Source organism: Nyctibius grandis, chromosome 10, assembly GCF_013368605.1.
Source record: "Nyctibius grandis isolate bNycGra1 chromosome 10, bNycGra1.pri, whole genome shotgun sequence".
Lineage (NCBI taxonomy): Eukaryota > Metazoa > Chordata > Aves > Nyctibiiformes > Nyctibiidae > Nyctibius > Nyctibius grandis.
This window is the reverse complement of record NC_090667.1, coordinates 1423489-1450415: the sequence shown is the minus strand read 5'-3', so window position 1 is coordinate 1450415 and position 26927 is coordinate 1423489. Positions and strand designations below refer to the sequence as shown.

At 39.8% G+C, this 26927-nt stretch overlaps 1 protein-coding gene across 2 annotated transcripts in view; it reads right to left on the bottom strand.

The window, feature by feature from the left end:
• Nucleotides 1–1089: 1089 nt before the first annotated feature.
• AFF4 (ALF transcription elongation factor 4) overlaps nucleotides 1090–26927 on the bottom strand; it is a 54630-nt gene continuing 28792 nt past the window's right edge. For both annotated transcript variants that reach the window (XM_068408334.1, XM_068408333.1), the window contains exons 6-22: nucleotides 24627–24663; nucleotides 23082–23130; nucleotides 21730–21750; nucleotides 21115–21169; nucleotides 20107–20144; nucleotides 19581–19743; nucleotides 18132–19049; nucleotides 15794–15882; nucleotides 13974–14211; nucleotides 11752–11849; nucleotides 9944–10007; nucleotides 9638–9774; nucleotides 9158–9229; nucleotides 8678–8771; nucleotides 7775–7818; nucleotides 6967–7187; nucleotides 1090–6389 (exon numbers count right to left, since the gene is read on the bottom strand). In XM_068408334.1, coding sequence (XP_068264435.1) covers nucleotides 6271–6389; nucleotides 6967–7187; nucleotides 7775–7818; nucleotides 8678–8771; nucleotides 9158–9229; nucleotides 9638–9774; nucleotides 9944–10007; nucleotides 11752–11849; nucleotides 13974–14211; nucleotides 15794–15882; nucleotides 18132–19049; nucleotides 19581–19743; nucleotides 20107–20144; nucleotides 21115–21169; nucleotides 21730–21750; nucleotides 23082–23130; nucleotides 24627–24663 — 2457 coding nt within the window. In that variant the 3' untranslated portion in view covers nucleotides 1090–6270. The remainder of the gene's footprint in view (nucleotides 6390–6966; nucleotides 7188–7774; nucleotides 7819–8677; nucleotides 8772–9157; nucleotides 9230–9637; nucleotides 9775–9943; nucleotides 10008–11751; nucleotides 11850–13973; nucleotides 14212–15793; nucleotides 15883–18131; nucleotides 19050–19580; nucleotides 19744–20106; nucleotides 20145–21114; nucleotides 21170–21729; nucleotides 21751–23081; nucleotides 23131–24626; nucleotides 24664–26927) is intronic.

The window sequence follows — 26927 nt, the reverse complement described above, 5'->3', positions numbered from 1 at the left end:
GCAAAGAACATAAAATGAATCGAGGAACTGACTAGAGTTAAGAGGTGAACACACTGTGCAGGGCTACACGAGCTGAATGCAGCACTGTTTCAACGGCTGGGTGAGAGGGGCACTGCTGAGGATGGATCTGAGGATGTTACCTCTGAGCTGAGCGTGTTCTGTTTTCCAGGAAGAACCGCTGTTTCCTCAGAACAGCCTCGGAGTGACCTGTCACCATGAAGAACCCACCACTGTTACGGCTACCAATGCCCCACGCTACCCGTAAAATATTTATTGACCGTTCAAAAGCTAGGACAGTGACTCGAGCCATAAGAATATTTAACATTTCTGTCATATGAACTGATCAAAGGACTTGGAAGAGCTTGAGAGCATTTCCTAACCGAGGCTGTACATCCGCAGCACACGCTTCAGGATGACTGGCCCAGCTCAATAAAAGGACTCTGCATCTCATGGTCGTTTGTTTTTTTTTGTAATGTTGTTTTTTTTTTTTAAGTGTGAATTAAAAATTTACATTCAGCAAATCACCTCGGTTTTCCTTGTATCCTGATTTGCTCCACAGCAGGAGGAGTGCTCATTTCAAACTGAACTTTAGACATTTATCCTTCAACCTGGCAAGCGCATAAAATAGATCGTGCTTCCATCTCATTTCAGTCTCAACAGCTGAACTCTTATCAGTACCTCTGATAAAGGCCTGTTAGAAAGAAAGAAAGAGCAAACAAACTGATAATACTGATAGCATTTTGAATATCCCAAATATATCCAGTGATAACTGGAGGTAGAAGTATTTACTTTTAATTATTTCTAATCAAATTTACTTAAATAAATGTCCTAGACTGACTTTTGCCACTGAAGTATCTACTATTTTAAAATAATTTCATCAAAATCCAATTTTGACCAGTTGCACGTTAACTCGGAGGGCTGAGAGGAACAAAGCCACTTTTGATTAGACAAATCCCAACAAGCCTAGGACACAAATACTGAATGCCATTGGCCTTTGTTGTACCCAGAGCACTGGGATCAAAAAAGAAAACTGCTTAAAAATGCAACACCAGGGAGGAGAAAGCCCATGCAACAGATACAAGCACAGTGTTTTTGAAGTTTAATACAGAAAATCTATTTGATATTTATTAAACTTAGTTTCTCCAGTTACAGTTTTGCATTGTACAAAGCATTTTAATGACACAGTAGTTAAAAAGATCTTTACAAATTGAAATGTGATACCCTTTTCTCCAAATATTTTAATTGCCATAAATTTGTTTAAAAATACACATTAAACGCATGTTTCAGACACTAAACTTTCTATAATCTCAATACCACAAAATACATAGAATATACTATACAGATGTGGAAAAAATCTAGTTAGTATATAATACTTTGCTCACCATTAACAGCTTTATTACGTGAAATGCACATACTGACTTAAAAATCCTAATTTCGAGCCTCAAAGTACCCTTTGAAATTTCAAATGTATTGCAACAAATAAAAATCACAGTTTGTTTTTTTTTTTTTTTTTAGGTTTTGGTTGAAGACAGGTGCCTAAATATTTTGATAGAAACAAAATGTAACACATGGACTTGTCATGTACAAAGCATAAAACAGAGACATCCCATTAGTTACTAACAGTACCTTTCTGTAGGATTAATACGGGCTTCATTTAGAAGTGACAGGTTAAAAGTTACCTTCCCCCACCCGCCAGCCCTCCCCCAAAAGCAAAACCCTTCTTCACCAAATAGTAATTTCAAATAAGATAAAGGATTTTTTTAATAAATATATAAGCACTTTATCCTCCATATACAAAATTTCTTAAAACCATTTTAAAAGGGGGACCAGATACAAACGTCAGGAACTGTGCTTGCGAGAGTCACGCCTGGTCCTTAGCGTTGAGTTTTCAGCTGTGTGATGCCAACGCAGCCAGAAGCGAGCGCTGCGGCAGGGCGCACCCCCCGCAGCACCCCCCAGGGCCGCACACCAAAACCGAGGACAGGGAACGCTGCAATGCCAATTCGCCCCTATCAGCTCCGTTAGCACGTGCGGAGAGTTACACCGCAACGGAGACGCTTCTGTGAAGCTTCCAGATGACACTAACACAGGGGAAGCGTTTACAAACAGCCTACACCACCTCCCTGCTCGTGGCATTTCAGATTGCGCTTCGAGTGACGCTGCGCTGAGCGCTGGCAGAGCGCCGAGGGCTGACGCTGCCCAGCCCGGGCTGCTGCCCGGCCACGCTCCCACTGCCACAAGGATTTAGGGACCACGCCGCTGACCCCCTCCCGGCCTCCCCCCGCCCCAACGCTGCTGTTTGGCAGCTGGGAGCAATTCCTCGCCCAGTACCGGAGCCGGACGTACCTCACGATTCCCTGATGGTTCCAGTTTACGTAACTCCCCTACTGCGGAAATTTCTCTCCTGGAATAGGTCTGGATCTGTCCGAGTTGGCTAGCAAAAGCTCTGGCTACTCATTACATTAAAGATATCTACCATTAGCTTTCTTGCTTGGAAACACAGGGGTTTCCGTAACACTGATTCATCCGACGGAGTAATTTAAACCCTGATCAAAATATTTGTCAGCAATCGAAGAATTTGGAAGTTGTTTACTGCCCAATGGGTAATTCAAACTTGACTTGCTCAGGCCCTTTTGTATCTGCCTTAGTATAAACACTGCAGTGACTGCAAATATCTGTTAGGGAAATGAAATATTAAATACAGCAACGGTAGTCTCTCTTTCCAGTAGCTTGCCATTTTGGCAAGCTACATAATTCTCTGCCTACGGCTTTATTTTACTTGCCCCAGGCAAGCGCTACATTATTTCCATAAAGTACTGACTCTGTATGTCGGGGCCATTCATAAATACATTTCAGGGCATTTTTTTTTTTGTTATCACAGCAATCAAGCCTCAGCAATCTAAAGGAATATACATTGCACTCCTGTATAATATGCAAGATTTATCACCAATAAGATGGTGATTCAGCACTCAATAAATAATATATCACTATAGTCAGTTGCACCATAATCTAAAAACAAGTATAACATATACTTTGGACAGACTGAGTTCATAGATATATACATATATATTAAAAGACACATACAATACAAATTGCATACTGCCATCAAAAGCCAAGAGCAGCCATCCATATGCTCTGCTTTATGGCTAAGAGTTTCAAATCAAAACAAACGTCTCGGGCTGTTTTACTCTGGTGTCCTGAAGATTTGTGTATAATTATCAACGGCTGCAGCTCATCACCTGGGAACCTGCAAGTGTGACAGCAAATCCAAATCGTGTTGATATCTGAGCAAGCCTAGTCTGATTAAGCCATTCTTAAGATTCACCAACTGGGACCACGTTCAGTGAGGGAATTAAAATTACGGCGTTGATATGTATTTAATATCCAACCGCCCAGAGAGTCACGAGAAGCCAGGGTTGGGGATTCCCTCCTCGTCAGTCACACTGGAGCCACAGGCGTTCCCACCGCTGTCGTGCAGCGGGACGGAAGGGGTCGGACCGTTCGCCTGCGCTGGGACACAGGGGTGGGAGCCTATGACGTAGTTGCATTTTTTAGCTATGAAATCTGAGCAAGTACAGAACTTTTCTCTCAGAAACAACGGGAAATCCCGAATTAAGATATGCTTTTGGAGTGGTGCAATGTCAATGGATCCGTTTGCAAGGGCCACAGATGCGTAAGGCATTTCTTTGCAACGACAAGACCGCTGCCCACCTCCCGGACAGACAGAAGAGGGGGGCAGCACTCTAGGGGGGACCCCACTACGGAGGACGCTGTGTAGGTGGGACACTTCCAACCAGTTCAGATCCACATTTTGACATGATGTAAAAAGTCTTCTGGTCGTTTGAAGACAATTTTTTAAGATCCGCTGATCTGGGAGAGTGATACATTTTTAAGGGACAAATTTAGCGTGACACCAAAAGGTATTTGGGGGACTCTAGTTAAGGAAAAAAAAAAAATTCCCCGAGATGAGCCCGTTCCTGCTAACAGTAATGGGAACTGTGCACAAAGGAGCAAGCCAAAAACCAGCCACGCTGGCTAGTGCAGCACTACACAAAAAATAAACTCTGAACGCAACTTCTACGAAGGTATTTTTTTTATATAGCGTCAAAAGTGTGCTAGGCACTTTAGAGTATTAAAGGAAAAAGAGGTGACAGTGTCCCATTAACCAAGATGTGGAGTTTGAGGGTACAGAGTTCTGTCTCGAACAGCAAACACTAACAGAAACGCGACCTTGCACAGTGATTCAATAAAAAGGATGCTCCGACAGACCTGAAGTTCAGCCATCATGGAAAAAGTGACAGGTCTGTTCACCATGTATCAATTCGTACGTAGCAAAGCTTTTCTGGAAGTACAAAACACGCTGGAACGCAAAGGAAGCTCTACGAATATGCAGCTACCTTGTAGTAGGTTACTAATTTGCAAAACTTCTAAACTCTTAAAGCCCATAGGACATACTGCAGTACTAAGTAGCGTAGAATTCTATTCCTTCTCTCGAGGTTGCCGTGATTTTGGCACTTAACTACAACTACACAAAAAATTTAGTGCAATAATTTTTCCTGAACATGCACGTTCATATCTGGTACTGAATAAAGGGTTAAATGGGAGAGAAAACAAAAGCAGCATTCCACAATCTCACTCCAAAGGATTCAGAGTCTGACTCTTCAAAAGGAGCCCACCGCAAGGAGAAGTCAGTTTGTGTGACAGACGAGGACTTCTAAAAAGGAAATGGAATTTTACCCAAGTACTGCAGAAGACCACTGCATACAGTATACCTGGTCCTGCTGTAAAACGTCTTGTAAACAGTTCATAAAATCTTCACCTAAAAGTAAGGCATAAGGCACACCAGACATGTTAGGGGCACTAAGCAATACTGAAAGCAGTAGCGGTTTAAACCTTTTACTCAGACAAGCACCTTACGTGGAAAGGTACTTTGGTTTGCACGGTTGAGAGCAGTCAATTGCAACACCACGAACCACCTCTGTTGCACCGAGTCGCTCCCTCGCGAGTATTACGCTCCATCAAAGATTAACAGGACCTTCATTAACACGGGGTAAATACAAGTTTTAAATCCATTCTGCATCAGAACGGTTGATTTCCCTGTAATAGCAGGCGTGCTCCCACCCCACGATGGCTGTTGCACTGTCATCCTGTGGAGTCCATCACCGACCAGGTGATGACTCTACTAAAAGGAAAAACTGGACCTCGATTTCTACTTAAGATTCCTGGTTTCTCAGCCGGTGGAAAAGATGCAAATGGCAGTTCTGGTAGGAATTTAACTACTGTTGGGTCTTTTAACCACAAAGTTCACTGATTTTCTGAGTGTCAAAAAATGACAAGCAAGGAAACAAAACGTATTTTAAATGAAGAGAGACAAAAAAAGCACAAGATTGTCCATTTCAGAAACCTCCCCTGTACGCATCGCACCTACCAAGACTGAAGTTCGCTCCTACACCATTACTTCGACATTACATTAAATGTAAATTACTGTAATGTTTTGTGATTGTTATAGTGTTAATCGACGGGTTGAAACTGCCTTGAAAACAATCCAAGTCAGATCCAGCTAAATACTTTTCCATATAAATTTCTTTATAATTCATCTAAACGAAGCATCTTAATACGTAGAAGAATATCTGGAACTTTTCTATTTAGTACAAATTCTGCAATAATAAATCTGTAGTTGTCATTTATTAGTTGACTCATAGGCATTAGGCATGAAAAGTATGGTGTCCCTACACGTTAGAACCTATCAACCCTAGTTCCTTTTACAGGCTCTACCACCACAAGACATTACAGAGTAACAAAGCTCACAAAGTACTTAAATAAAGTGTCTATGTTTAATTTCTGCTAAGTACTCGGAAGGGTAAATTTAGGGGAGAAATAGCTAAAAACTGCCCCCAAACTGGGCTTTTCAAGATTAAAATTAAAAAAATTAAAATAAATAGGATTTAAACTGACTATTTCTGTATTATGACTGGAATTCCAATGATCTATCCATGACAGATCAGCAAAACTACACCTTTATATGTAGCAAATTTTAAAATATTTAAATAACTTAAAACGGGAATACTGAAGAAGTCCATTAACCAGATGATTCGGGGTTAAAACACAAAACACAAGGATGGGAGACATGTGAAAGCATTCCTTGCTCTTAGTGTCAACTAAGCAATGTGTTATGGCAGTCTTCCTTATTGGCATGACACAGTGTTGTGGAGATAAATCAGAGGCAGCGAGAAAAATGTGTTCGATTTTCCATTCCTTCAGTTCAAAATATCACTTGGCATCCAGGCGCAACCAGTGTAATCCCTGACGGGTGTAACGCACTAGGTCTGTCATGATGCTCGAGTTAAAAATCAGAGGGCCCATAACTTTATCCAGTTCAGCAAAGAACTCTAAAACAACAGAAACACAAGTTAAACTATGCACATACGGGAAATATTACACCCAAACCCCCAACTTTTCAGCAGAGATCTTCTAGATTAAGACAGACAGAAGAAAAGGAAGATGGCTGAATGATGGCAGAATGAAAATAAAGGAAAAAGGTCCTTTCTAATCAATTTCTTTAAGAAGACTGGTTGACAAGGATAATTAGAGCATGGTTAAACTACTGTGAAACTTCCTTGGCCTTCCCCCTCAAATGTGTATCTCACTGAAGAATTTCAGAAATGGAAACGTACCAAGTTCCTCCTCCTACACTGAATATTTTACAGGAAATGTGACAAAGATTTTTTTTTTTTTTAAACACACAGCTGGTAGGAAGCATTCCATCTCCAACACCACCTTGACAACCAAGACACCCAGCCCGAGGCACCACTGTAATCGAAGGTGTAACTTTCCATCTTACTTTTGCAGAGGACCTGGTTAAGCACCTTGTGCACCATCAACTGCAACTCCAAAATCCAAAGCCTACGAGCATCTCAGCACAATCTGGTACGTCTGATGTTATAATCCACCTGCGCCGGCTCTTACCTTTCTGTTCTTTAGACAGCTGTTCGGCTTGGTCCCAAATTTCAGTGGCATAGAGGAAGTTGGACGTAACCTGCACGTAGCTGGCTGCCATCTGATGGATCCTCTGGGGGATCGTCACCGAAGACCCGCTCCCTGAAGGGTTGGCTGCCCCGGAAGAGTAATTTCCTGAATTCCCTGGAGACAGCTTTGGAGAGACTGGAGATGGCATACCGACAGGCTTGCTGCTTATCCAAAGAAAAATATTAATTATAAAATGCTTTTTTATATATATATGTACTTTAGGCACATCACGCTGTAAGATGCCCTCTAAGACCCCTCTTCCCACACCTCAGGGTGTGGGATGCTAAAGCACTCCCACTTTACACATCAAGAAGTCAGGATTTGCCCTACAACAAATGAAATGCATGAGCTGGTACCAACTGTTGAGGATCCTCCAACTCTTACGTTTTAGCTTCACAGCCAAAACCTAACCACCAACCTCATCATCCCTTAATTCAATAAAATCTTAAATTCATCGTTTAAATAAACTGAACCTTAAAGAGCAATAATGAAAACAGTACAACTACATGGTAATTATTCTGCCATAATATTACAGTTTCAGATAACACGATGCACATCTGCAATGCCCTCCTAAAACTCACAGAATAATCTATCGAAGGTCCATTGTTAGGGTTTAAAGAGCAGAAGTAAATTGCTACACTATGGAACAGACAACCCTGAAAGTACTTGTAGCCGCCTGGGCTTGCAGCATTAATAAAGCTATTGTATTGAGGGAAAAAGCATTAAATAAATGGCTTTTACTACTTACCTTCCCATACCAGGTGACGGTGCTTGAGAATTATTATAGGAATTCTGTTTGGGGAAAAATAAATTTGTCACCTGATTTATGTTTATACTTTTAACTAGTTATACTTTAACTTTTTATTTCATTGGTTATTTTTTAACAGACAAATTTTTGTAGTTTTTCTTTTAAGCAATAACCAACATTTGAATAATATCACGGTAAATTCAAATTTGGGAAAATATCCTTTTTTACTGATGAATAAGACACAAATGAAGGGATTATTTTAGCAACACAAAGAAGGTCACTAAATACACATAGGACTGGAGTAGTCCTCTGTTCTAACCAGTAGATTCCATTGTCTCTAATGAGAATATTTTGCGTTTTTCAGCCCGTTAATAGGAAGAAATCTGTTATTACTTGCATTGAACAATTAAAGGTGTCTCAAAAAATCTGAGGAGTCAGGCATGTGACAAGCCTGCTTCCTCACAGTACTGACAGCTGGAAGTTTCAGAGAAACCCAGTGACATTAGCTACGTATCCCCAAGTGTTCCTTTGGAAATGTCAGTCTAAATCATTAAGGCCTGAGTAACATGACAGAACTACTGTAACTGTTCTTCTCATCTGCAACATCTTGATTCAAATCAATTAATTCAAATTAATCTTGATCTCTTTCCCTGACAGCACTTTTAAATCAGTTGCACAGGAATTTAGATACATCCACTGGGGGGAATAATTAAAAACAAGTATCAAACAGCCCACTGCACTTTAAACTACTCTACTCTAATGTACTTGCAAGGTCCAGTTCTACGTAGGGTATATTCCAAGTTCACATCTAGCAGTCTGAAAATGGGATTCAGGAATTACAAGTGATGTAGAGCTTTAATTGGATTAGATTCTAATATTTTAAGAAAATACATATGCAATTACCTTCAGATGTTCAGTCAGAGTTTTAGAATATTTCAACGCACTTTCCTTTTTCAGTTTGAAAAGCCTTAGGTATAGTAGAGATTGACACCGAAGGCTGACCAAAGACAGAATAAAAAAACATTTACAGTTAAAGTCAAGTTCATCACAACAGGGTGAAGTTCAAAAATCTAGCAGCTATGTCGTTAAAGCTTTCTCTGCCAACTCTCAAGTTGCAGGTCTACCAAAAAATCCTTAAACACCTTTAAATTCTCAGGGAAACAAAACCACAGCTTTATGTGCCTTAACCTGAAACTATAATTTTCAGTGGTCTTGCTGATATAATCAATCAGTTTCCAGTTCTCAGCTTAGGAGACAACACTAAATGGAAAAATCATGTATTTGGTTCAGAAACACCTGAGAACTCAGGGTAATACAGCATTTCACGTAGATAAAACATCTGACATTCATCAGTGCCCTGTGTTAAGGTCAGAACACACGTACCACAGCACTGCTAGCCTTTTATCTGCAGCCGTAGCGTCCGGTGCCAAGTAATTCTTCAGTTTCATAGTGTATCTGCAAACAAAGACATCAAGTAAACAACAAAATAAAGCATGACAGTGTCACGTATCAATCACAAAACTCTGACATTGTTATGAATTTCTAGTTTCAACTGTCTTCACCATTTCAGGAACCTCTCTCAGACCCTAAACAAAATGCTGAATTGGCAGTAATTGGAGTAATTTTGCTTCTCATGTGTTACATGTTGTAGAGAGACTGCAAGAGCCTTAGCAGAAAGCATCTCAGCCTTCATGAAAACACTTCTAAGCCTCAGCAACAGGAATGAACTGGTAAGTGATCCAGTTTTACTGAAGAATGTAACAGATTTCAAAAGTTGGTGGCAAAACTAGTCAATCCAGAAGCTCTGATTTCCAGACCTCTTTCCCACCCACCCGACCGTTGTACACGCTTTGCAATGCTTACTTGATTAATTCCACAGTTTCTGAATACATAGGGAACGGGGACTTGGATTCCTGAGCATTTTTCTCCAATGCATTCCCACACTCAATGAACGACACTACAGCATCTAGGTAGTACACAGCCTTCTCAAACCTGTCAGACTGAGGAGATTGGAAAAACTTTTAAGGACAAAAAAGAAAAAAAAAAAAAAAAAAAAAGGAGAGGAAGCACAAGAAAGCTCCAGTACAAAAGGGCAGCAAAATGGCAAAGGCAGTAAACAAACGCCAGTACAACGTGCAAACATTGGAGAACTATTGGAGATTCACTTACCAGTGCATCTGCGTTATGTTTTAACTTCTTTGCTTCTTGTAAATAATGATCAGCCGAGTAAGTCCTGCAACAGAGGACACAAAGTTATGGAGTCAGCCTCACCCATGTTGCATTTCTTTTTCTGAACGAAGTTTCTTAATGTTGCCACACTTTGTATTTTTTCTGTCTAACTCAAGTAGCAGGAGCTACACTGTGATAAAACTGTTAAAAAAGTTGTTAAAATAGTTAACTAGGATGATTAGTTACACTATGATAAAATTGTTAAAAATAGTTTAAAGTTAGTTCTCTAGTTTCAGGTAATTCAAAACAGTATTTCAAGCAAGTTGGTAAGTACACATCATTTGGTTAAATTATTGCATTTGATAGTCAAGCAAACCAAACACTTGACCAACAACAGGGGCAGGGGAAGGTAAAAAAGCCCACAAAGTTTGAGGACAAATCAATCCAGCGCCTCCAGGACTGGCATTACTGAGGGTGTGAAATATTTAAAAATTATGACAATAATACAAAATAACCAAGATGCATTCAGGGGCTAATTGCTTTTGCTTAGCCATCCGAGACAATCATTGCTAAATGACTTTCACGACTAGATTAGCAGAAGGAAATCATAAAAGTGTAATTAGACATTTCAATATATTAATGTTTTACCTATGAGCTGATCAAAGTTTGAAATAAATTCTCCCATCCATCCTATCTTACTTGTCTAAGAATTAAAGATATTTGAAATCAACACTTTTAACAGTTCACTTACAGGAAACTGATATAATTACAAAGCAACAGTTAATATTCAAAAGATTATATACCTACAAAATTAGTTCAATCAGTACTAGGCCCAAAAAATCCTAAAACATCTCAGTCATAACCATAAGCTTATAACACGTCGCCTTTCCAAAGCACAATTACTGTTCCTTGGAGGGTGCTCTCATTGTGTCTTCCTATATTTCAATACACATCCAGATTTTATTTTTTTTTTAAAGTCTGATCTTATCTCAATTTCTTGGCTCTGTTTTATCTTGGAATAATTACAAAATCTCTGTAAACTATTTCGTCCTAAGTAATTGATAGTGTACTCTAATCATCAAATTAACCTTTTTTTTCTTCTTTAAGGAATAACTATCAGGAAAAAAACAGCGACCAGCTAGCTTGCCCACTTCCAAAGAGTTCTTAACCAAGAAATTACTTTTACGTTTGGTATAAACACAATTTTATCTGTAAAGTGAATTTAAAGCACAACAAAGAGAAATGCTTTAAGAGCAAGCATTGTGCTGAGATTTGAATTGGTACAAGCGAAACCCACAGTCTGCACAAGACGGTAAGATATTTGTTTTATTTTCAAGATGATTGCTTTGACCCCACAGGATTAAATCCCAATCCCACTCTTGGGGATCTGGAATTTCAAAAACGAGGGCTCCTCTCTACTCTCAATGACCACAACTCCTGGCTCTAGAGGACGTGGGCTTCGTTGAGAAGGGAACAGGCAGGTAGCAGTGTCCTGGCAGGGTGAAAAGGACCCATCAGCATTGAAAAACAGAACAACTCTGAGCTATTTAAGTCTCCTGCTGGTCCTTTTATGCTCGGCAGGAACATGCAGGGCAGGTACAGCTCCTCCTCAAAGACTGCGCTGTCTGCCAAGTAAATGGCACAGGGAGCAGTCAGACAAGCACATCCCTGCAGGAACAATGCACAGCTCTCCAGAGCGTGAGCTCGTACTGGTGTGAAGCAAAAGGACGACTCTTCTCCACAGGGAGCTGGCTGTGCTCAGAGATTCACAGCCCCACAAAGGAAAAGGCACCTTTTGCCGTTCTTACCTGTCATCAAAAACAAGTTTTGCTCTTCTTGACTTTGAACTTTCCGTAGATGGAGCAGACGCAGGAGGGCAGTTTGATGAATTGTTCAGAATCTTCTCCTGGAAGGATAATTGTTGTGAAATAATAAATTTAAGAACAGTTAAATCTTCTCTGTCTTCAATAAAAGCATTTGTTGTATAAACTTCTCCCATGACTTCATGCATTATATGCAATAACGTCAGTTTTGCACCTGCTTTAGCTGCCCTTCACTGCAGACAGTAACACAGCTTCCACAAGGCTTTCACCTATTGCTGGCAGAGGCAGACACAGAGGCTATAACCAAGCTCCTTGCTCTAAAACACCAGATCTCCATCAGAGGAAGAAATGCAGCCAAGGCTTTCTGGACACACCTGGGTCCAGGAAATCCCGCCCTGAATCTCCCATGTCACTGTTTCTAAGTTCTATTTTTCCACTCTAACAAAGAAGTGATGAATACTTTTACAATTTCTCATTTTTCTTAACAATACACTCTGCTGAATGTCTTTACCTTGAAAAAAATATCTATTTTGGAAGGATAAGCATCATCTTCAGGGAGAAAAGTTAGCTGTCTTCACAACACACTGTCCTTGCTCTCCTAAATTACGTGGCTCAGCATGACACTCCAGGCTAAAGACCAGACACTAGAAACGTTCTGTGAGTCATGAGAGAATCCGTTCTCAGTAGCTAAACAGTATAAAACAACTCCCCAGCTTCATGTGTCTTCCGCTCCCTTGATTTATCATGACTAAAGGCCATCTATATAGATGTATTTCATAACCTTAATTTATCAGATTATTGCTAATCAGAATGGAGTTGCAAGGCACCAGATTTGCACAGCAATGTACTATCTACCACTGTGACACACACAATAAAAAAAAATGCAGTGGAATGCAGGAAGAGTATATACTACTTGAAGAAAGGCATGACTAAGCATATCTGGAGTATAAAATGATAAACATCTCACCAATTAACAACTGACTTCAGGATGCTGACGAATAAAGAAAGGGCAGAGCCGCAGTCTGTAAGTTCCTTATCTACAGCTCCTGGAAGTGTCTTACGCAGCCACCGATACACACAACCCTGCCCAGCTTCTAAAACCCCATGGTATTGGCACCTGAAGTAATCCTGCACGTCTCCCAGTTCAGATATTCGTGAACTCCACCCTGATGAGTACATTCTGCCACTGCTAATGTCTATCTGCTGCTTCACTCCTCCCAAATCAATTATCCTTCCTGAACATTTTTAGACTTTGCTTCCAAGCCTTTCAGAGACTGAAAATCCAACTCCTGAGGTTTAGCAGTTGCTTAAACTACCAGTTTCCACAGCCCATCAGAGGCTTTGGGGCTCTGCTCCCGAGCACCCAGAGCCAGCACCCGCAGCACCCGCTGGGATCGCAAAGACAAAGGTGAAACCCCTCCCAGTTAAACACGCTGTGCTCACAACTGCCTGTACAGCAGAAACTGCTCCTCACAGCTCTTCACCAATACACACTCAGATGTCCTCCCAGGCTACTTTCTGTCCAGTAATACACACTTATATACTGATGAAAAAGCACATTACAATTTAGTGACCTAAGAGTATCATCTTCCTACAATATTTTTAAATTCCATCATCTAAGTATCATCCTAACCTAAATCTCTTAAAAAACATTTTCTGCACCATCTTTATAACCATGTTTTCTCCACCCCAACCATGGAGAGCGCTCTACATTCCTGAGCTGGAGTTAAAATAATCTTTCTGGGGTCCCACAATGTCATAAAATGAGAGCTACAGCCTCGCATCCTAGCGCTGAGTGTGGACTGAGCTCTTGGCTCTCCTCAAAAATCAGGGCAAGATCTGTATCTGCTCTGATGAGAGTAACCTCATTGTTTTATTTACTGTTGCACAAACAGCTTTCTAGTGATATTTCTTATTAACAAATTAAACAAATAAGCAGCATCAGTAATCAGAAGATGACTAAACACATTTCACTAATTAACATAAGAATTTGGTAGGAATAAACATTAGTGCTGCACGATTTTTCCCAGGTTATTTTCTGATTTATAGACTTCCAAGGTACTTAAGCACTATGATATGAAACAACACGTATCTAAAACTAATTACATTTCAACTTGAACTGCAAATTATTGTTTAGATCACACTGAGCATGTCGAACTGCAAAGCAAAGAAAGAGGCTTAAAGCATTTACAGAATCAGCCCTTTACCTTGGTTTCTTTAGCACTGCTAGAACCCTTCCCCTCTGTCTTCTTCTGTTTAGAAGAGGAGCTGCTCTTACTGCCGCCGCTGCTCTCCTTGCTAAGGTTGCTGCTGGACTTTAAGGACGAGGACTGACTGATCGTCCTCTTCCGGGACCCATGTTCTTGCTTGGAGTCTTTCTGCAGGACTGGGGCAGCAGGAGATGGTAGTAAATCCTTCTCTTTAGCAGCACTTGGCTTTGAAGACCTGGACAAAATGAACAAATTCAGGTTTTGGGTTTCTTTCCTTAAAAAAACAAAACCAAAACCAACCAGCCAAAAACCTCCTCAAAACCCAACACATAATTTTTTTAAAAATTTTAAATAAAAACCCCTTTTTTTAAAAACAAACAAACAAACAAGATTTTTGTTGTTAAGACCTAGCAAACCAGATATGGAGGAAAAGAAAGAGAATGATCATCTCAGTGAGGAGGTTTCTACGAAGCCAGAATGAACTCGTTCTCACCATTTTATTTGTTCTGACCTGAAAACACAGTAGACAAGTTCTAACCATAAAACCACATCCCTACAACTGCTCTTAAAAAAACACCCTAAACACTTACCATGTAAGAAATTAATGCCAATGTTAGCGCCAGCCTGTCTGTTGCAGACGAGTCAGCCTAACAGCTCAGAAAAAAGATGGTCCAGATAAATGTTCTCTGGAACCCAAGGAACTGGGAAGCTTTCTCAGTACACTCTCACCTTGGCTGCTGAGGGCTAACGTTGGCTATTCTTGGCTTCCCATAATCATTATTTCTACACCTTATTTTTATAAAATCACATAGTTTCATTTAATTAAATGTCCTTCAGATAACTGCACTGGCAATCAAGCAAATATCAGAAATAATACGTAAAAAAGCATAACCAAGCTAGAAATGCACCCGTTCATTCTGCATCTGTTTCCTAACAAATAGTAAGACATTGTTTAATTCAGAACAGGCAAACAAGATTTCTAGCATCTGATGTGCTGCAGCTTCTCACGTATTTGTAATTTGGCAATTACTCACTACACAGAAATATTTTCCATGACATAATTATACCCGTTTTCAGTTGCTTGATCTGAAATAGCAGAGTTTTAAAAGGCAGTGGAAAAAAAACCTTACTCTTTCCTGTGGATTAACACTGACTAAGAAATAAATCAAAAGCATAACACCTATTACAAAAAGCATGGAAAATTACAGAAGTAACATACAAGTAAAAGAGTATTAATCAATGTTATTGATTTGCTAATTCTGTATTACTTTGCTTTTCTGTCATTCACACTTTTCTTCAGCTAATCTATCAAGCAAATGTGAGGCTAAATCCATGGATCCAAATCTGAATGCCATCACCTTCCCAGACAATGCCAGTTAAATAATTTATTCTCAGTTTATGAACTTGCTAAAGGGTAAATTACCAGATTGGGTTAATTTAAAAGCACAGATTTTGCAAAATCAAAAAGCTAGATGCACAGCTGATTTCTAAACCAAAACCAAACCCCACTGTATATTAGAGGAAAACCAGGAATATATATTCCATAACACACCAACCCTTCACATGAGGGGTTACTTTACTTCTGTTACGTAAAATAATTGCCCTTGGCCAATGTTTTTGGTCATGGAAATTAATTTCCACCAACTACTAGTAGAAACTCTGAAGTAAATCTGCCTGAAGAGTAAGAAGTAATGAAATTTTACCCATTGATTAATAATGAGGAAACACTTGTGGGGAGAAGAGGGGGGGAAGACAGGCACCCATCTTCTCCTTCATCACCCTGAGCCTTCAATGTGGAAAACAGCCGAGATACTCACTCCCTACTGCTAGAAGCCTTGTGTCCTGATGGAGCTTTTTCTTCCAGTTTCGTTTTCTTGCTTTCACTGGCTCTGCTTTCATCCTCATTCTGAATAAAGCAAACAAGAAAGACATCCAGGCAAACGTCCACATTTACAGCTTCACTGAGAGTGGCAACGTTTCACATTGAGAGAATTGATTTAGCAGGCGTTTGGCAGTGTACAGAATAAGATATTTACAGACCACAAAAACATGCCCTACAGCATCTAGTCCCTATCAAATATTTGACCAGACCATGATACTGGAACATAATGAAACACAAAGCCTGGCCTCTAGATTACCAACCTGCATAGAAGAAGTAGCACCTAAGTCGTTCATTTTAGCACAAACATCACCACGAAATACCAGAAAAATCTGCCAAAGGCTTCAATAAGAGATCAGAAGACAGATTTTATGTTGTGGAGCCTAACAAGGGTGTCTTATGAATGCCAGAAAAAGGCAAAAGTCTTGCAGTCTATTAAAGTAAGCTCAGAGATTTTTATGTAAATTTAATCCCAACGTCAAAGGGTCTTGAAGGTAAATTTCTAAGCTGTCTTCAGCAAGCACTGGAAGTATCAATACAGTGAATAAAATGGAAAATAGGCCCTCACAGAACAAGTCATCTGGTAACATAACCCAGATTCACACCCAAAAGGTTTCATTTTTGTTACACCAATGCTGCAACCCCCAGCCTTATGATCAAGGAAACACATGAGCAAGTAACGTGTAGAAATCAAGTGGTGACAGTTGTGTACAGAGCACTCACAAACCTAAAAACTGGAGGGGTGGGGGGCAAAGGTGGGGTTTCTTTAGTTGCCTCAAACAGGCTTGCACCTTCTCTTGTACGTACCAGTAAGCATCAGAGTAATCTGAGGATTCAAACCAATTAACCACCAGACTATTTGCTGGGATAACGCCTAAATTTAATTGGTCTTTACCAAAGCTTTCTGGTTTAGATGTAAGAGCACAGAACTTCAATGCTGTAACTCTGAATGTGTACTGAAAGGCATAACTGGTCAAACAAACAGAAGTCAGTGAATTTAGAGCCACTGGAACATGTGAGTGCATTCCCATGAGCATTAGGAATTATTTAGTAATACTTCCAAAAAATAATTAGTCACTGTACTGGTCAGTTATTCCAATTTTACAAAAGAAACTCATACTTTCTCACTTAATTTCCTTATCCAGAGAAAACAGGAATCTTATGAACAGTACAGGAGAAACCCCTGTTTGCAGTTACATATCAAGTCTCCTAGAAGACACTAATTTCAGTAAGTGACCAAGTTTACTTAAGTTGCTCAGTAGGAAAACTGGTTTAACTGAATTTATCTGTCTCCTCTGGAGAGTCAAACAACTCTCTGGATGTTATCATATAATCCTTTGATTCCATAGGTCAACAAAGTCTTACAATCTCTGCGAAATCCCTGTCAAAATGAAAATTTCAGAGTGAAATCCAGAGTAGCATGGCAATTTTTGAATCCCCAAACCAGGGCTTCACAGCCCTAACTTCATAAAAACTCACTGGAGTCCATCTTCCAGTCACAGGTCTGCTCTTTACACAGACTATGTTCTGAGGTTTCTAAAAGCAGTTTAAGGTTACACCACCAACTACTTCTTACCAGTCCCCTCTCCAAGAGCATTACTTCTATTCTGCTCCCCCATTGATTTCTGTCCATTTTACTGCCCCCAGGCATTCCTGCTTTTTCTTTATAGTTGAAAAGATGAAATGCTTTTTTGGAAAAGATTAGATATCATTATGGAGAGATCCCTCTGCTCCCAGTAAAGGAGCACCCCTGAGATTATGGTTTCTGCTGCTGCCATGCCCCAGGCCCATTTCTGCCCCATCCCTTGTCCCAGCAATCTGCAACTGTGATTCACTGGTTCAAAGAGCTGATCCAGCCGAAAACTGCCTTTTTTTTTGGCCAGGTGAATTTTCCATTGTATCAGCTGCCTGAGCTGGCCTCAAGTGCAACAGGGGCTGGTGCCAGATCAAGTGGAGGCATGAGAGGGCGGGATGCAGCGCTCAGAGGTACAGACGCTGTGCTACCTCCACGAGCTCTAGCTACAGAGCTAACGCTCCTACAGGTGCAACCTTCTCCCTTCCCCTCTTCACTCCAAACGAAAATCCCAATAGTCTCTACAATAACAGCACTGGGATGATCAATGTGTTCTACACAAAACAGCCAGCCAAAGTCATCTCCTGAACTGCTCAGTCACTACATTGAGGTATGATCTGCGTTGCTGGGCTACACACTCGACCAGTAGCAATCCACTAAGGAGCTGAGATAACAGGTAAATCTCTGTCTACAAAATTATCACCTGCTTATGTTTCCTTTTGCCTTTTGTAGAACTTTTCTCAGACGGTTGCTTCTGGGATTCTCTTGTGTGCTTCTCTGGCACATTTTTCTTTTCCACTTTGGGTGCGTCAGCATCCTTGTAAGGCTTCCCTGGTATTCTTGATAAGAGGCTCAGGTCAATCTTCACGATAAGTGGGTACCTTTCATCAGGATCACTGAGTGGTGAAAGAAGCTCTTTCTCTTCCATAGGAGAGAACATTCTTTGCCGAAAAAAGCTGTCATCCTCCTCCATGGAAGATTTAACAGGAGTCCTATTGCTCTCAGAGTATTTGGGTGTTTGTGATGAAGGAGGCAGGCTCTCATTTTCATCTGAATCAGAGGATGAGGTATCTGTTTCTATGAATTCCCTGGATTTCTGGGCAGATTTGCTTGAAGCCTTGTATTTCTTTTTTTCTGTTGTAGGCCGAGGGGAAGATTTGGGTTCTTTCTTTATATTGGGTTTTCTGGAGCCTTTTGTGGCTGCCTTATGCCTGTTTGAAGGTATATTTGTTGCCATGTCTACTGGGGTTTCACTTTCTATTTTAAGACCTCCTCTAGGCTCTTCAACAGATGTCTTTTCTGCTTTCTTGGGTTGCTTTTTACCTACAGTCCTCCTCTGTGTTGAGCTGTCACTCTGGGCAGGTGATTTCTGCCTGCCGCGGCTGCTCTCCGAGCCCTTTTGGGTGGGTTTGGAATCTCGCCCTGGTGTAGAAGAAATGGAATCCTTGGATCCGCTTTGATCAGTGTACCCGCTCCCGGTCCCCTGATCCCGTCCTTCTTTTTTGTAGCCTTGGGATGATGGGATATTGCTGTCCACGGAAGAAGCTGGTGACACTTTATGTGAATTAACTTTGTTCAACCAGTTATCCAGTTGCCACTTGTTTGTTGGTGGTGGCTCTGGCTGAAAACAAATTAAAACTCAGCGTTAGATAACGTATTTCACATTTCTTCCATCTTCTCCATGGGTACGGCTGTACTATGCTGCATGGCAAAGAAAGAGGTACACCAAAAAACCTGAGATAACTAATGAATGAAATATAGATTGATGAATATAGGTAACAAATAACAGCTCTCGTTTTTCCTTCATCTGGAGCAGCTGCTATCAACAGGCAATATTTGCTGCCGTAGCTTTCCAGAAGAAAAGCCCACAGTTTTTTAAGCTACTGTTACTGTATCTAATTTCTGCACTCCAATATGTAACTCCTCAAATCACCTCAAAGTCAAACATCAAATGTGTGCTTATATAAAGAATTGTTATTATATCCAATTACAGGTACTTTAGCAAGAGAATATTCCATCTTGAAAGTGATCCCACATTTGTAAGTCTAATTTTTTTTAAACAGTTTGAGAATTTATTGCTTTCTTTCTGCTTCTAAAACTCAGGATTAATGCCAAGCTAATGAAGACAGCCCAAATACATGTCAAATCCTACCTCGGGGGATGCACTCTGTGATGGTTCATTAGCTTCACTATCACTGGAACTGCTTTCACTTTCAGAGTCCGACCCTGAACTGCTTTCAGATCCACTATGGCTGCTCGAGTCATCCCTTGAATTATCTGCTCCTTCACTGTTATGCTGCGAAGGTTCAGAATTACTGAAAACAAAAATGAGGAGAAATAAACAAACGCTACCCAAGGCACAAATATATCCTAGAGGTTCTTTCATTAGAAAGGACGATGTAATATTTTAATTAACATCTACTAGAAAATTCAACACAACTGAACACAGTTCATCCTGGAAACAAACAGCAGCCCTTGCTTTTCCCCCTTCCCAAAGCGGTTAGTACAATTTGCAAGATACACGCTATCTAATCACTGATTAAAATCTAATCACCTTTTGCTTTAACATGAGACAAAAAACAAATAGGAATTTTAGAAACAAGATCAAGTCAAGAGTGCTGACTGGGCTGAATTCCACCACTCTACTTCCTATGGCGCAATCGGCCAGGAATGCCTACCTTCCAGGTGTGCTCCTTGGCACCGTCTTATCGCAGTCCTGCAATTAAGAAAAAGAGCATGAAGCTTCTAGAAGTTACTTTAGGATTGTATATGCAATTAAATTGCAAAGCATCAATTTAGAGCCTTTAATTTTTTCAAATTATTTAGCCTGAATAGCATCTTAATTCAGTACTTGCAGCAGTTTGTCTGCAGCTTCCTTACACAGCAAGGAAAATAAATCAGTTTTCTCCAATTTTCACCATAAAACCTATTATCTCAGAGTCCTACATGTTCTGACTACAGTTCTAAGAGTTGCTATTTCCACTACTCACTAATACCATGTTTCCATCCTTTTGAATCAGATGATTCAATATTCCTGAGATGCCCAGAGTACTAGGAGTTCACCAACTAAATGTACTATCTCAGAGTTTTCCACATGAAGAAAATAAAAGTACTAGAACTGGGAACGGGAAGAAATGAAGCAGAAGAGGAGTGTGGATTACTGCTCGGTAGCACAGACCTCACAGGTATTTTTAATTTAGCATTCTAGATGCCATTTCTGGCAGAAGCTGGACAAAGTTAATATTGACAAAGAGGAAAAAAAAGAGACTTGTCGATAAAAATCAAGGTGCTGCTACACTCCCAGTTACAGGTACAGTATCCCTTATCATCCCAACACAGTCCCAAGCTAAACAGCAGAACATGAGGGGTTCTGTCTCTAAATGGTGGGCCTTCACATACGGTTCAAAGTACACTTATTGCCCCTTTCTGTTCAGAGAAAGCCCATTTGAAATCAGTAAAACAAGATTTTCTAGATAAAAGCGCACTGTTTCAACAAAACAGATCATTTTCCTCAAGTTTACATTTAGGAATACCTGAGGTTTGTCTAAAAACATGTCATTTGGCTTTTGATTCTTAATCATAACCTCTTAGCTGCTCAGTTTGCTGTTGGGACACAGAACCCCGCTGAAGCACCGAACCGTGAGCGTGTTCGCTATGTTCTTCTGAAACTGATTTAATGAACATACCTGCTCTCCATCGCTGTCTTCACTACTGCTGAGTTTTAAGTCATCTTTCAACATACTAAGTAAAAGGGAGAAAGCGAGACAAGTTTTTCCACGTACTTTAATTAGTTTCAAAGCATTCTTCTACATTTCAACATGCTATTGTTTATACTATGGAGTAGGCTGCGTGGGTGAAATCCACAAGATACCATTCTAATATTTCATGTTTAAGAATGATGAGTTAAGTCATTCTTTAGAGAAGAACAAGGATTCTAGCACTTTGACTCCTTAGTCCATTCAGTTAAATTTAGAAAGTAAGTTTGACACAATTTACTAATGCGGGAGGAGCTAATTTGTGCATGTCCAACTGCTTATACACAATGGCCAAGAATACTGTTTTAAATAGAACCAAGAAAGCTAACACTGCTGGCTGCTTCCTGTCTCGTGGCAACAGTGCAACTGTTCTAAGCCATAATTATTTTTATTATTATTGAAAGCCATAATTATTTATGGTAGTCATACATACGCACACTATTTCACAATACTGAAAATATGCGAACACACTGAAACACATAGCAGGGCACGGGGCCTTTGTGCTTATTGAAAAACACCTTTGAGTACAAAAATAAAACATCTTACTCTGTCTGGTTCGATTCACATCTGGAGAAAGAAAATGAGAAAGGATTAGAAGTCTAATACTTCTGAGTTTCACAGTATAGCAGTTCTACTGATAATCTGAAAATAAACACCAAACTCTAGGACCTAGTTCCCAAAGGATTTTTCATTGCTATCCTTTTACAGAAGATGCATTTATCTCCTTTTTAAAGTTTTTTGACCAGCCCACAATCACTTTTTAAAAAAAATTTAAAACTATATTGTCACAGTAAACATCTCAGCTTTCTTCCTATGCATCCCAGTTCAACCAATGTCCAATGCTATCTCTTGTTCTTAGATGTTACCACGTTCTCCAGCTTTGGAAACAGCACAGTTCCTTCGTAGAGGTCTACACTGCCATGACAAAAGCAAAGCCAAATGGTGAACTTCGATTTCTACCACTTGTTGAATCAGCTGCTTATGAGCATCTTCTTAAACTACATGTCTTAGGAAACTGACTGCAAGTCTGTAATAATTGAGGGGCTCTTCTTTTTGCTTTATTTCCTTCCCATAGCTCATGTGCTTTTTAATCTTGCTAATACTGTAACATGTGCACCAACAAGCAGAAGAACTGGACTTCATTTTGTGATTGCATCACAATGAATGTTAACTGAGAACATCAAGTTTTTAGAATCTACAACCACTTTCATTAAACATACAACCAGCTGGTAAACCTTCATGTTCATGGACCTATTTGTTTGGAAACAATCTTTGAACAGCATATAATCAATTTTCAGGTATGAAAAAGGTGGACTACAGCCATCTAGAATATTCCAGTTGCTTTTTTCTTCCAGTTGCATGATTGACCAAGTAATATGTTGGGTCCATGTGCACAACTAACAGAAACGTTTGTCAGTTAAGAGACTGAGCAGAACAAATTTAACTAGATCCCAACTATAGTTTACTGTCTCCTCCAACACAAAAGAGTTCCCCATCCTGTCTATTTGTGCAACCACTACCAGCTGCTTCCAGCTGGCAGCTCTGCATGCACACGTTTGATAAGTCCCGTCCCATCCTGCTTATATGCTGATACCCTTCTGGTTCACAGACCAATTCTGAGGGCCAAACTCTTGCACACCTATCCTGACAACTACCAAGAAAACAGGGGAATGGAAAGGCAGCACAGTGTATTTGTTATTCGCTCCAATGTGCCATATTTGGTCTATTGTCCCCAAAACCAGCTGCTTAAAAATGATCCCCTTTTTCTGCCAGTCAAGGAGAAGTATGCTAAAGAGTCTGTGCAAGAACTGACACATTCTAGTAAAAGAAACAGCTATTTTCCAAGTCTCTTAAAATTCAACTGTTGTTTGAGAAATGTTTTCTGAACAGCCACTTACGATTTGGACTGATGGCCATTGGATGTTTTTGATGAAGGATTATATCGTTCTAGAAGAAGAAAAAAGAAATGCAGGGTTGAAAACTCGGGCAGCAAAATAAGTCACTCCCAAGTTGCCAGAAGTACATAGTCTTAGATAAACCAAGAATGGCTGAGTAGACAGGAGAAAGTAATAACTAGCTGATGCCAGGTACAATCTCCCACAGACTGAAGAAATGAGTGGATGCAGAGACAAAATACTAAATACAGCAAATAATTTAATCAAGAAAATCTAGAAAATTATTTAAATCATTGCTGTCTGAACCAATACACACTATATTTGTTATTAATGGTGTGAAAAACTGTTTTGCTTCCATCGAGATTAATCTATTGCCTTCTACATACATGATACAGGACACAAATCAGCCTGTCAAGCTCTGACGTGTTTCAGCATCCCTACTTAGCTTTTTAGCAGATGAGCAACCTTTAGATCCAGAAATCAAACTCTGAAACCAATTCTTACAATCAGCATACATACTGATATAATCTGCTTTTCTGTTTGGGGAGGGAGGTCCTTCCCTTCTCTTTAATTCTGTCAAATTGCATAGTTCAACAGAAACAAGAACTGAGGCTACTAAAAGTTTCCCAGAAAATTCAAACAGCAGTTAAAAACTGATTCTGTGTTTTGACTAACCTTGCCCCCCCATTTACACACCTAAAGATCAGCTGCTCCTATAACGTAAGTCTACGGCTTAGCATTATGGAATTAAGTTTTAATTTGTTTCCTTAATTCCCCACTGTATCAGGTGTTTAGATTAAGCTGCTTGTGAATATCTAAGAATAAACCATTCTTCTTTTACTATTTAATCTGTGTAATCACTTCAAGAGGGAGCGGAAAGACTTTTGGAAGGTAACAGCACAAACCTAATTCAATTTTAACTGGTATGTTACCTGTGTTAAATTATTAATTTCAGTAATATTCAAAACAACAATACAGTTAAAGAGAAATTAAAGCTGTTTTTGTCTAAAATCGGAAAATACATTCTGGGACATGAAGTTCAAGGATATTACGAAGCACATTACTATACGAGTTCCTGACCAGTTCTCTCTCTCGATTTTAAGATGACAAAGTGAAAACGAACAGTGAAACTGCAATGTGCTTTTCCCATTGAAATATAAACATAAGCACTATTTTGGTTTCCCCAAGCAGGGAGTTGAGTTTTTTAAAGGGTGTTTTGTTTTAGTACTCAGCTATTTTCAATCAATGAAGGAGGTATTTTTTCAAGAATCAGAAAACGTGACATATTAAAAATACATTTTTTTTTCCTAGAAAATAGGTAACAACCTTGACAACTCAGTTTTAACTTTCTAGATCACAACAAGAAGTGCAAAAGAAAATCAAGCAATTGTTTTATAGATTAAAACTTGAGAAAGTACAGAAATCTTAACTTAAACTCCATGTTATGACCAGTCTGGGAAATCTCATTCTCTAAAAAATGTGACATACTAAGAATACCGAACCACAACAAAAACATTAAACACATTACAGGAAGTTTAAGATACTTACTCTGTTCTCCAGTGCCAAAACTGGACTGTTGAGCCTCCTAAGGGAATAAAAGAGCACAAACTGTTTTTTTCACTGGGAATTTTAACATACCAAAACTCATGCTTTAAGTAAGGTATTCTTTCCACATTAAGGATGGCACCTAACCTCTAAAAAAGACAAAAAACCTAACAGCAAAGCAGAGACAGTGATTCTTTATGTGCCCCAGCTCCTCTCCCCAGCCCCATCGGCCCAGCCAGCCCAGGGACGCAGTGCTTCACGCTCCTCTTCCTCAGCTCAGCTCTCCTGCTTGCTCAGTTTTAAGCAAGGCCATGTGCAGTTGTACTATGTGACAGCTGAAACTCCAAAATCCCTATGTAACTTCCATAAATCCCATTTTCATGTATGTTCAGCATGGAGAGGAATTGCTCAGTATGTTTTTCTTTATCTTCCTTACACAAGGAAAAGCTTCGCTGCTAGTTTTATGTATTTTCAAATTCTTTTCTCTGCATTTTTCTTTTTCAGACACACACAGCATCGTGGTAGACAAGCAATGAGTATAGTAACAAAACATCAACGAAAAAAATTATCTCAGCTACAAAAGAGCCCAAGAAACAATGAGACTTAAATCTGAACAGCTTTGCACCCTCAGCCCAAAAAGCCCTTCTCGCAAGGCCCCACACGAGTCCCGGGTAAATACAGCCAGGCCCAGCGGACCAACAACATCCTTCCTCCCCCCAAAGGCCCAGATCTTCATGTAATCAGACAATTCACTTGTACAAAAGCCAATAAACAGTGATACGTAACTTCCTTTGATACATAATGAATGTTACCTATAAATCTAGCCGTGAAAGATAAAGCCTGGCAAATTTTAGCACTTGTATAATCTTCAGTATTCCCACTCCAGAAAACCCAATTCTGTCTCCGAAAACATAGAAGATTATAATTTTTTAAAAAACACTAAAATATTGCTTTAACAAACAAATGCAGAGGTTTTTGCTATCTTTAACAAACATGCAGAGGCTACTGAGTTCCTGAAAACCTACTTCTAGGCTGGAGTGCCATTTTAAAATAGGCCCTTCCTGACCTCGTTTTAAAATGAGGACAAATGCTGGCCTCACAAATAAAAATTGAAAATGTTTGACTCAATTCAAAGTTATACACACGCATTTTACTTAAACACTCTGACAATGGCAAACCACAATAACAATTCAGCAGTGAAATCCAGTTTGTTTGGTGTACCTGCAAACCAGTCTTCCCAAACAGCCAGCTCAGTGACCTGCAGCAGTTACATACGCTATTTACAGAATTTAGTTTTTTCAACACACAAAAGCTTTACACAGCAAAGCACTCTGAGATATTTCTGATTTCCCTTCAGAAGTGAAAGCAGTTGCAATAATACATTGAACGTGTATTTTTGTGATAGGGAACTTGACAGGGAACATTTATTCTAAGGTGTTTCAAATGCCTCTAATATTTACTAATTGAAAGAAAGGAAGGGAGAATAAAAATAAAATTAACCTATGTTTAAAGTGCAAAGTGAAGATGAAGCTGGAGAGAAGCCTTGTGACTTCAACAGAAAGCAACTGCTACACTTCCTTCAAAAGAAAAACTTTTGTCTTTTACAGAGGTACAAGGACTGCAAGTGGGATTCCCTGATTGCCTTTTTCCACTGTCGGCTTACACAAGCTGACAAACTGTAAGTCAAAAAAGAAGTACAGACCACACGGTGATCAAACACCACATCTACAGAGCAACTGCGCGGGGGTGAACACAAGAGGAGGAACTGGCACCCTTTCTTACCAACACACCCATCACTAATTCTGCCTAATTGCTCACTTTAGTCAACTTCCTACTTCGAAGGCACAGCGCAGTCCTTCAGTTAAGTGCACTTTAACCAGGTGTTGTGTTTAAATGTGCAACTTTTTCCAACTCTCTTGCCATCTGTTTTGTCTTTGAATACATATTTCTTTAAGAAACTCAGAGATTAAAAAAAAAAAAAGCTACACTCCCAACTCCAAAGTTATTTATAGCAGTATCTTCTCAAGGTCTACTTCAGAAAGAAGAAATTAAAAACAACTTAAAGGAAGGAAACCCTTTTAACCAAAGTATAACACACTGCTGAGGTTAGATAGTGAAGACACTTAAGCAGGAAACAAAATTGCAGCTTGTTCTGAAACACAAAAACTGTGGAGAGAAAAACACTCGCCAGCTGGATAGAACAGCAGCTGAGTTCCGAATTCTTCTTTGTAGGTCACCAGCTTGGCTGCAGTCCCGGTCGAGGTGCATGGGACTCATTTCCACTTAATGTCTGAATCTCGGGTC